This window comes from Mustela erminea, chromosome 6 (genome assembly GCF_009829155.1).
Source record: "Mustela erminea isolate mMusErm1 chromosome 6, mMusErm1.Pri, whole genome shotgun sequence".
NCBI lineage: Eukaryota > Metazoa > Chordata > Mammalia > Carnivora > Mustelidae > Mustela > Mustela erminea.
In genome coordinates, this window is record NC_045619.1 from 19,149,491 (window position 1) to 19,161,532 (window position 12,042).

General features: G+C 36.2%; 1 protein-coding gene across 2 annotated transcripts in view; it reads left to right on the top strand.

Annotated features, from left to right (window-relative positions):
* Positions 1-12,042, top strand: part of NUP37 (nucleoporin 37) — a 43,553-nt gene extending 31,511 nt beyond the window's left edge. For both annotated transcript variants that reach the window (XM_032346589.1, XM_032346588.1), the window contains 5 exons: positions 1,154-1,244; positions 8,607-8,788; positions 9,283-9,333; positions 11,177-11,270; positions 11,776-12,042. In XM_032346589.1, the coding sequence (XP_032202480.1) occupies positions 1,154-1,244; positions 8,607-8,788; positions 9,283-9,333; positions 11,177-11,270; positions 11,776-11,889 (532 nt within the window). In that variant the 3' untranslated portion in view covers positions 11,890-12,042. The remainder of the gene's footprint in view (positions 1-1,153; positions 1,245-8,606; positions 8,789-9,282; positions 9,334-11,176; positions 11,271-11,775) is intronic.

Genomic DNA, 12,042 nt, shown 5'->3' on the forward strand with positions numbered 1-12,042 from the left:
TCCTATAATTTCTATAAGAAAGAAAAAATATTTCAAATAATATGCTTTAGCACAGAATAACAGCAATGTTCAAAACATATGTCTATTGTTTTTGAAGTAAATCTTTCCCTAAACTTCAAATGTATACTCCTTAAGTTTGTTGAAATTATTTTGTGGTCCCTAATGGGATATAAACTATAAACCCTAGAAGAAAAGGTCTAAGGCATTTTGATGAGCTGTTTTAATTCTTAATTTAAATTCTTAAAGACCAGAATTCTGTGGGTACTTTGCCAACCACTCAGCACTTCTGCCTCCTGCCATGCTAACTCTGCCACACTCTGTACCTATAACTGTGAGATATAACTGGCTGAGTGTGAAGGATGAGCTGGACAACTAGCAGTCTGGATGGGGAGTAGCACTTTTCACAGTAAAGTGCCATTATTGAGATTTCTAAGTCTTGATCTCTGCTATGAGGTTGGGAAAGAAATTTAGATAGAAAGCCATGTTAGCGAGTAGCTTGGTCCTTGTTACTATGGATTTGTAAGTGTGAGGAGGAGTAGGAAGAATCAGGTATCTGTTCCTTCAACCAACCTTTACTCTGGTGGCTTTCAATCAATCACCTTTAATAAGCAGAATTGGGGAAGTAAGCCAGATCAGAGAAGGTATAAGATAAGAAGCAGCCCCTGGCATGGAAAGCCAAAAGCAGAAGGAATTAAACAAGTATGGAAATTATCTCCCTAAATTCACGTCACATCACCTCATACTAGCTTCTTTATACATTATTTTGGAAAATGGGAGTATTGGGGGTAGGATGTGTTAAGCACCCCTGGCAGAAACCGTTACTGAAATGACTACTGAAGTAGGAAGGCAACCTATTTAGTGAACTGGAAACTTCAAGATACTGCCCACAAAATAAAGATTATATGAATAGTTTAATTTGGTTACTGTGTTACAGTGTTAAATTAGAAAATGTATGTGATTGGTTTTCCATGACTGAGTATGTTAAAACTTCTTCATACTGCTTTCAGTTTTTTTTAAACATATACTTTAGCTATAAATATCTATATAGTATAATCTCTAGTTAATAGCTTTGAATTAATTGATGGGAGTGTCATTTTTATTTTAGTAGTGATATAGCAAAAATATTTAACATTATATTCTATTCTTTTATTAGGATTTGGAACTTGGAAGGAATGCAGACAGCTCATTTTGTTCTTCATTCCCCTGGAATGAGTGTGTGCTGGCATCCTGAGGAAAGTTTTAAGGTTGGTATTTATAACTTGGTTTTCTTTTATTAAGCTGAGAAGACATATACAGGTGTAATACATGCATATATAGAGGAGAAAAATCAATTACTTTTTCTACCTCAGAGACTCTAATTGTCATAAATGCATCAGACTAGTGTAGAATTCTGTAACTTAAAATCTCTGTATAATTAAGTTTTTATTTTACAACCATCATCCATAAATGACATTTTTCAGAGTACATTTTTCCTGCCCTTTTGAAGATTGCAATCTAAAAACAGATGCCCAGTCTATCTAGTAGCAATATTCATTTAAAAAAAAAAGTTAAAATCCATGCTTGAAGCTATAATATGTAGACAGAAAGCATCACTGACAAATTTGAGCTGGCTGCAGTGGTATTCAACTCCTATTCAGAGTAGAGCTTTCTAAAATTCTAAAAGTACACTAGAAGTTATTATCAATTGACCTTAATTCTTACTTCATTGAGAGAATAGGACTCATTGAACAAAAGTTCTCTCATTTGCCAGTATCTGCTCTGGCATCACTCTATTTGATCTTTCCCTAGAAGCTAAGAAGTTACCGTGTTCCATGGTGGTGGGTATTGTGGAGGGCACGTATTACATGTATCAGTAGGTATGGTGCATAAACAATGAATTCTGGAACACTGAAAAGAAATTTAAGAAATAAATTAAAATTTAAAAAAATTTTTAAAAAAATAAGTTACCATGTTCATCTTGTTAAAGTTAATTCTTTAGCTGTATAGATCTCATGCCAGTTCCCTAGGCATCTTGCTTTTATAGCTTTCTAATGTCTTTGTGCTTCTCCATTGACTCTTTTCCATCCTCATAGTTGTACTACAAAAAGATAAGCTTGATTTAATTATAGGAAACGCTTGTATAATACTAAATATACTTGGCTCATTGTCAGCTTTTTATATTAGCTCACTTAATCCTCATGGCAACCTTATGAGATAGCAGCTATGATCACCCTCATTTTATAGAAAACCCATTTCTGTCACTTCTATCTTGAAACCCTGCTCACTTGATCTTTAAAGATTCATTATTCTAGTCCTCTTGAGCATCTCTGCATGTATCTTCCCTTTTTCTTTCTCCTTTGCCAACACTTCTTTTACCATGTATTTGTGAATTGTTGGAAGATGTAGTTTTTACCAACACTGTGCCCTTTAGGTGTGAGAGAGGGTAAAAAAATGAATAAAGCCCCTGCCCTTACATTGCACAATGATGGGCTTATAATAAAGAAAAACCTGTAAATACAGCAACACAGATTTTAAGTGTTTTAACTGTTGGAATAAAAAAAATCTAGTAAGTAGATCAATTACATAAGAAAGAATTAATCAGATCTGCTGATAGCCTTCACAGAGGAGGTAATCCTGAGCTGAGATGTTCCAGACTATGTTAAGTATATTTTCTGAACCTTAGGATACCATGAAAATTTGTTTCAGGCAGGTTGGATCTTTCTTCAGTAGAACTGGACACTCTGTATATGTGCATGAGTAAAATTTTCCAATTTATTCATATTACATATGTAGGGATTGTTACATGTATAAGTAATGTTTTTGAAGCCAGGTCCTATATTTTATTTTAGGCAAGATTTCCCCCCTGTAGTGGTGAGTCTACATGAACTATAACAGGGATTCTAACCAAATGTTAATATCACCATGTATAAATACAATAGACTACCTTTTTTTTTTCCCTAGAGAGAGCAGGAAGGGCAGTGGGAGGGGGGAGAGAGAGAATCTTTTTTTTTTTTTTTAAGATTTTATTTAAGAGAGAACACAAGCAGGGGTGAGGGGCAGACAGAAAAGCAGACTCCCTGCTGAGCAGGGAGACCCATCTGGGGCTTGATCCTGGGACTCCAGGATCATGACCTGAGCCAAAGGCAGACACTTAACTGACTGAGCCACCCAGATGCCCCAGAGAGAGAAAATCCATGCTGGGCATGGAGCCTGACATGGGGCTGTCTCCCAACCCTGAAATCATGACCTGAGCTAAAATCTAGAGTTGGATGCTTAACTGACTGAACCACGCAGATACCCCAGATAAGCTACTTTTTTTGTTGTTTCTTTTTCTAATAACTTCATTGAGATATAGGCAATATGCTATAAATCCACCCTTTTAAAGTCTACAGTTCAGTATTTTATAGTATATTTACAGAGTGCAAACAGTACTAGTATTTAATTTTAGAATATTTTCATGAACTCTGAAAGAAAACCTATACCGAGCTCTGCCCACCACCACCAGCAACCATTAACCTGCTTTCTGTCTTTATGTATTTGACATCCAAATGGGCTGCTTTTTAAAATCTGTGACCTAGATGAGAAACCAGAACTTTTCTTACAACTTCTATACCGAAACTTGAATCTTAATGCTTGTGATTCAGATCGCTTTCCTCCATATGCTTTAAGTTAATTTCTGTTTTTCTTCTATCATTAAAACTCCATCCCACCCCACCTCCTTTCTCTTATTGTTTTCGTGACTTCAGACTGTTTAGAAGTCCGTGCTGTAGGTCACATACACTCAAAATCCTGAAATCGCTTTTAATGTCTTCACCCCATGTATGCAAACTTTTCCAGGTTTTCAACTTTTCCTTCCTTAGGAACATATTACTAGACCACTTTCTTTGTCATTAAGGTGCATTCTTCACCTTTCTGTTCCCACAAGTAACTCCTGCCAGGGCTTACCGCTACTTCAAAAGTTTTGAACGTTAAAATACCGGTTTCATCATGTCTCCCCTATACTCAAAAACCTAAAATACAGAAAGGCAACACAGAAGTGATTAAGAGTATGGTCTCTTGGGGTGCCTCGGTGGCTCAGTCATTAAGCATCTGCCTTCGGCTCAGGTCATGATTCTGGGGTCCTGGGATCAAGCCCCACATCAGGCTCAGTGGGAAGCCTGCTTCTCCCTCTCCCACTCCCCCTACTTGTGTTCTCTCTCTCACTGTGTCTCTCTCAAATAAATAAGTAAACATATTTAAAAAAAAAAAAAAAAAGTATGGCCTCTTGAGATAACTGCCTGGAGTCATATCCCAGTTCCACCACTTACAAGCTATGTGTTTTCAGGCAAGTTGCAAAAGCTCTCTCAATCACTGCCTTTACCTCTTCTTCTTGTAAAAGGGAAACTCATGAAGACTAAGTGAGTGAACTCTTAAAAAGTCCTTAAAGAGAACCTAGCACATAATAAGCACTTGATCAATTTGAGTTTCTTGTCATTATTAACACTTATTACTACTAACCGATCTGGTGGCTCTCTGTAATCTGATGTATCCAGTCAAGCCCATTTTGTTCTATTTTGCTTAGCCTGGATAAAAACGAGGCAGCTAGAGAAGAGAGAGATGGGTCCATGACTATCTGTCTCATAGAATTCTAATGAAAATCATATGAGGTGTGAACTACACACATAATCTGGAAAGCAAAAAGCAAATACTAGCATTTGATAGTTAATAAAAGATACAAAGTCAAAAGATCTCAATAATTTATTTCTTTTTTTAAGGATTTTATTTAATTATTTGTCAGAGAGAGCAAGATAGAGCGAGTGAGCAGGGAGAACAGGCAGAAGAAGAAGCAGGCTCCCACTTGAGTTGCGAGCCTGATGTGGGACTCAATCCCAGGACCCTGGGATCATGACCTCAGCCAATGGCAGCCGCATAACCAACTGATAACACTGGCATCCCAAGAAATTAAGATCTTAAATCTAATTGACCACAGTTGGAACTAGGATTTTACCAGGTAGTAATAATAGAACCAAGAGTTGAGGATGTTACGGAATCAGATCTGAGTCTCTGACTCTAAGGGAGTGGATTGCTGCTAAATCAAATGGGGTATAATAACCAGCACTTGATGAATGCTGTCTGAGCGCCAGGAACTATGCTGAGTATTTTACATGTGTTCTAATGTAATTCTCTCAAAACACTCTGAGGTTGGTAACATTTTTCTGTCCATTTTATAGATAAGAAGACTGAAACACCGAAAAGTTAATAAGTCGTTTGTCCAAGGCCACACAGTCAAAGATTTGAGCTTACTCTGATTCAAGTACTAGTGTTCTGTACTACAAAAGATATATTCCCTCTGAAAATTCAGTGCATACTCTGTTTATAGTTCTGAGAAGTCCTAAAGGAAAAGTTCCCCTGTAAACTTTTTAGCTCTAGCAGTTCTCAAACTTATTTAACTTTTTTACTCTATTTGCTTTCAACCAAAAAAATAAAAAAAATCTATCATTACAGTTGAGCACAGTTGAAAAAAGATAAATAACTAAGAACTGAGTTTTCAATCTGACTTCAACCTATAATAATAACAGTTTTTTTTTTAGCCTGTTCTGTGCTAAGACTATTCTAAGTGCTTTACATATATTAACTCATACCAAACTATGAAATAGGTACTGTTACTGGCTCCACTTTTATTGATGAGTGCAGTTGCAGGCTCTGCCACAGGCTAGCAGTGAGACTTCAAGTTACCTTTGTCACTCTGTGCCTCAGTCTCCTCTTCTGAAAAATGGGATTAATGACAGTAATTTTTTCATACAGTGGTTATGAGGATTCAGTAAGGCAGGGCATATAAAGCTCAGTGTTGCATTTGTTTTTGTTGTATATGTCACTGACCTGATGTTGTTGGCAGTAGAATTAGTATTATTTTAATATTCTGCCTATTAGAGAATAGTTTTAGATTCTACCTTTTCTATTAAGAATCTCATAATGGAAAAACTACCCATATTCTATTTATATTCTATGGTCAGTTTTTTTTCCCTAATTCTCTCCTCTAGATGGGAAATTTCTTTATATCAAAGATCATCTTTTACTTTTGACTTCTGTTGAAATTAGCATAGTATTTTGCATAAATACTATGTATTATATATAATTCATCTTCATTATTCGCAGATTCTGTATCTGCAAGTTCATCTACTCACTGAAATTTATTTATAACCCCAAAATCAGTACTCATGGCATTTCACAGTTGCAGACATGCTCAGAGCAATAAGAAATTTTAGTCGACTAATGTGCACATTTTCAGCTAAGGCTGAATGAGGCCAGCACTCTGCCTTCTTGTTTTAGCTCTCATACTCTAAAGAAGTGTCCTATTTGTGGTCTATTTTTGAGCACGTTTTTGTGCTTTTTGTTAGTGATTTCACCATGTAAAATGGTCCCCCAAGCATAAAGCATAAGTGCTAAAGTGCAGTCTAGGGTTCCTAAGTGCCAGAAGGCAGTGATGTGCTTTATGGAGAAAATAATATGGTGTTAGATAAGCTTTATTCAAGCATGAGCTATAGTGCTGTTGACTGTGAGGTTTGGGTTTTGGGTTTTGTTTTGTTTTATTTAAGATTTGTTCATTGTATTTTGGAGAGGGCAGGAGGGTCATAGGGAGAAAAAGAGGAACTCAAGCGTAGTCCACACTGAGTGCAGAGCCTGATGCGGTGCTTGATCTCAAGAACCTGAGATCAGACCTGAGCCAAAACCAAGAGTCAGGCACTTAACTGACTGTACCACCTGGGCACCACGGCTCTGAGTTCTCACTATGTTAATGAATCAGTATATATGAAATGTTATCTTTAAACATACATAAGACCAGATTATGCATTGGTCAGTTGACAAAAAATGTTATGCTCAGAGACTCACAAGAACCAAACACTTTATTTTCCCCAGGATCAATGTTCAGTATTCACCAATTCCTCATTCACAGCAACATAATAGGCTCTACCTACCATGAATAGTAAGACTCAACTCTATGTGTGGGCAGTGGGGGAAGGTGGAGGTAGATGCTCGGTAAAGGTCTCTTCGATGATGAATAATAGAATGACTGCCTGTAGTCCCAAGCCAGACATGATCTGTGTTACTAGAAGTAGTAGTAATACTTTAATGGCGTTTTATGGGTTTAGGAAAATACTGTTAATGTACAATATCACATTATAGCTGTATAGAAACATCTTGAGTCTGGTATAATTATCCCGCATTTCACAGATAGGAAAAGAGCAAACTCTAGGTCACTCAAAAGATTAGTAGAAACCAGGATTATTGACACTAAGTCTCTCATTGTTTCCAGGCCACCACTGGTACTTCACACCTTCAGGAATGTTTGCACTGTAATATAATCAGAATTACAAAAACATTCTGTAAAAGTGAGAACTTTACAGAAAATGTAAGGAGTCTTTAAGCCATTTTATTTGGGCAACAGCTACATATCTATTCATAGCAATCTCTTTACCTTAACCCCCACAAATAGGTATCCTAATGCCTTGCTTCTTTGAGTCTAAGAAATAAATTTTTTCACATGTTAATATTTTATAAAATGGAAATTTATCTTATAATTATTTTTGCATTGATAAAATATTTCTTAGAGGGGCGCCTGGGTGGCTCACTGGGGTAAGCCTCTGCCTTTAGCTCAGGTCATGACCCCAGGGTCCTGGGATCGAGCCCTGCATCGGGCTCTAAACTCAGCAGGGAGCCTCCTTCCTCCTGTCTCTCTCTGCCTGCCTCTCTGCCTACTTGTCATCTGTCAAATAAATAAATAAAATCTTTTAAAAAAAAATATTTCTTAGATAGGAAGGGAAGGAAGAAGAGGGGGATCAGGGAAGGAAGGAAGCAGACAAGTTCATTATTCAACATCTTAAATCATTAGTATTTTAAAATAAAGGAAATATTGAAGAGTACTGTTTATTGAGTGAGTGGCTGCTTTGTGACAAGCATAGTACTAGGTGCTTTACATGTATTACTTTTTTAAGATTTTATTTTTTTTAAGTGATGATCTCTACACCTAACTTGTGGGGCTTGAACTCACAACCCCGAGATCAAGAGTCACATGCTCACCCAGACATCCCCCTATAATACTCACTTATTCACCACAACAATACTGTAGCTATTCTTATCCTCACATACACATTTTAGAAAGGAGAAAGCTGCCAATTGAAGACTTGTAATTTGACCATTTAGCTTTTAAATGAAGGAAGCAGCGTTGCTCTTCTGGTCAGTCTGTGTTCCTAACGTCATGCTTCCTTCCATTCTGGAAACAATCTCACATCACATAAGGGTGTGTAACACATAATATAGCTCTGTTGAGAAATACACACTTAGCTGTCCTTTCTAGACAACATAACTTAAAGCTATAACTTTCCCCAGAATGATTCTTTGGACTTATTTTTTCCTAGTAACCATACATCATCATTTAAAATTGTACTCAACTTTCCTGGGTCTTTCTTTCACCAGTTTTCTCCGAGTTTTTTAATATTTGACAGAGATTTTTACATAGGCCTCTCTTATTTCATTTGCACTTGATGTTCCGTTTGTAATATATGCAGATGTTTACATATTATATATAATGTTGAATTACTGCCTCAGATTTGGCTAGTGAATTAGGTGAATTTTTTCTGTCCTTACAGCTGATGGTTGCAGAGAAGAATGGAACAATCCGGTTTTATGATCTTTTGACTCAACAGGCTATTTTATCTCTTGAATCAGAACAGATGCCATTAATGTCAGCCCATTGGTGCTTAAAAAATACCTTCAAAGTTGGAGCTGTTGCAGGAAATGATTGGTTAATTTGGGATATTACTCGATCCAGGTACTTCCTTAACAGCTGTCTGTTGCATACCCCAAAAGTCAGTCACTATTGTTGACTGATCCATGGAGCCATTCTTGTATACTTGAGCCTCACTATAGAGCAGAAACAAGTCTATCTTGCAAAAGGACCAGAGCTGTGGGTTTTTACATAAGAGAGATAGATGCCCATGCTTTGCAGATTTACTTTGAGAGTAGCCCAGGAAGAACAACACAAAGAAAAAAATCATTGAGCAATGTTTATTTACATTAAAAAAAAGAAGAAAAACATTGACTTGAATGATGGTGTTCTGTAACAGTTCTAAATCGTGTCTGTCTCTATGTCTCTATCTCTGTATTTCATCTGTGTTCATCCAGGGCTTATTTAGAATTTTGTGACAGTTTAAGTACATTGGGCCTTGTGTCCTTTAAAGAGAAAATGCTATTAAAACCTTAATTTAATTTCCTCTATTTGAGACCAGAACATAAATTCATAAAATACATTATGTTACCCTTCAGTTATCCTCAAGATAAGAGACCTGTCCACATGGATCAAGCCTGCTTATTCAGGTAATGTAACATTTTTGTTCAAGTTATATTTAATTTTTTTAATTTGGTTACTTTGTCACATGCTATGTCACCATACTTTCCCAATTCTCTCCTTTGCACTGAGGAGTTGGGGATATTTTGGCGTTTGTTTTCTGATTGTTTTATAAATGGTTGTTTTGCTTTCCTAACTAAGCCTTTTGCTTTTGTCTTTTGGTCTGGGTAAGGGAGTGATTCGCTTTCCAATATTTTCTTTGAAGAATTTTATAAAATACAAAACACATTACCATTCAACAAACACCAACAATCTGGAGTATATACTTCCTTATATTTTGTTTTAATAAAGATGTAAAATGTAGGTGGGCCCACGTTTATGCATATAAATGTCGTTGTTGTGCTTTTAGTGAAAACACACTGTATTGTGTATCTGTGACTTTTTTCCTATTAAAATTAATATACATGTCTACCTTGTTCTTTCTCATTGACCTTTGCCTAGTATTTCATTGTATAATGTAGTGACTAGGGTGCTTTTAACTTTAACTAACATGAAAACTTACTAACCAAGACTAAAACAAGTAGTGTATTTCTTATATGCTGTATTTCATCAAATCTAAAGTACCCCCAATAAAATTATAGGACTTGGGCACAACATCATTTTTTGTACACATTAAAAATATATATATTCATCAAAATGTAAGGTGCCATAGATTGTAAGATACACTCCTATTTTAAAAATGTGAGCACATCACAGAGACATGAATGCTTCTGAAGGAGCCAGTCTCAGGACTGGCTCAGTAGCTCATCAGTGCCAACAGGAGTTCAGCCCTTTCCCTCTATGTCCCCAGTGGCAGCTTCCGGCTTGTTGCTTCATAGTCACAAGATGACTACCAGAGTTCCAGGCGTCATAGCTGCATATAAGCGTGTCCAAAGAGGAAAAGAAGGAGCACTCCTCTTTTATTAGGGATTGATATCAGTACATATCATCCCCTTCTGCTCAGTCACACTGTTGGAATGTAGTTTGGAGTTCATTTAGCGTGGAAGAAAGGCAGAAAGGCTATTGGACAGCAACTAGTAATGTCTGCCCAAATAAAAATATTAATTAGACTTTAGCCTGTGTGTGTGTGTGTCAACAAATCCTTCCTTTTTTCATGTATCTTCCCCACTCCACTTATACTGCTAGGCATGTTGCTGGAGCTATATTAACACTTTTTGATTCATTAACTTAACTATATTTCAATGTCTAGGATATCTTGAAACTTAAGTAATCAGATATATAAATATTCTAGGTGTTTAAATACATGAATTTATAACTAATTTTTCTAGCAAATGTCAATAAGGATATTAATTTTTTTAATGTATTGCACTGTGAAATACTTTATATTTGTCTGATGCCTTGTTTATATCCCCACCACATTGTCTCCTTTGGTTTTAAGAAAGGAACTGCTAACTTTGTGTAACTTTGGAACTTAACCAAGTGGCACATGGTAAACATTTAATATTCACAAAATGAGAAAATATTTATAGCCAACTTCGCAGAAATTTCCAGTCGAATTATAAAATTGTATTAACAATTTAGACTTATAAATATTGGTTTTGTGCAAAAAGAAATGGTTTTAGAGGGGTGCCTGGGGGCTCAGTGGGTTAAAGCCTCTGCCTTCAGCTCAGGTCATGGTCCCAGGATCCTGGGATCAGGCCCCACATTGGGCTCTCTGCTCAGCAGGGAGTCTGCTTCCCTTCCTCTCTCTCTGCCTGCCCCTCTGCCTGCTTGTGATCTCTGTCTGTCTTTAAAAATCTTTAAAAAAAAATTAGTTTTAGAAAAGTTCATAGTTATCTCTAGGGTACTATGGGTGTTTTTGTCTTTTCTTAGGTGGTCCACAATTAATGAGAACTTGTTTGCAACCACTGGTTATCCTGGCAAAATTGCAAGCCAGTTTCAAATTCATCATTTAGGACACCCTCAGGTAATTTGGAGTTGGTTTGTGGCATATGTGTTTTTAAATTCATGTTTTCTACTTTTTTTACTCATAGCCCCCAAATTTGTAATGTGTAACTGAAGACATTTGTGAATGTCTTATCTGCTTAAATTGGAAAGAGAAAGCATTTTTGGTGTTTAAATCACCAGTGGTAACAGACCTTCTTCCCATTGTTCATGTGAGAAGCATTTTATTTTTTCGTATTTCTTTCTTCATTTAAATATAATAATTTATTCACCTAATTGGTTTAGGCTGCAAAAATGTTTAAGTCTAAGCTAAGTCAGTTATTCTTAGATTATTTGTATCTTTCATTCTAGCCAGCTACAAACAAATAATGTGTATTTCACCTATGAGGGAGCATATTTTTAATTCTATTTCCTTTATGTTAACCAAAGACAGTTTATCAATGCATTTCTTATTTTTGAAGGGTAGTTTTTACTTTATCAACTTTGGTAATTTAATAAGTTTCTTAAATTCTTCACATATTTTGTAGCCTGTCCTCATTGGTTCTGTAGCCGTCGGATCTGGCCTTTCCTGGCATAGAACTCTCCCACTGTGTGCAATTGGAGGAGACCACAAGCTGTTGTTTTGGGTGACTGAAATGTAAAACAAATTTTCTGTGTACCTTAGATCCATAAACTTTGTATTTTTAATACATATTTTGGAGAATTTCTTATTTTTGTATCAAATACACTGTAAACTCTAGAAGTGTCCCAATTGTTGTTTCTGTTAAATAAAATATTAATGGTTTGAAAAGTCA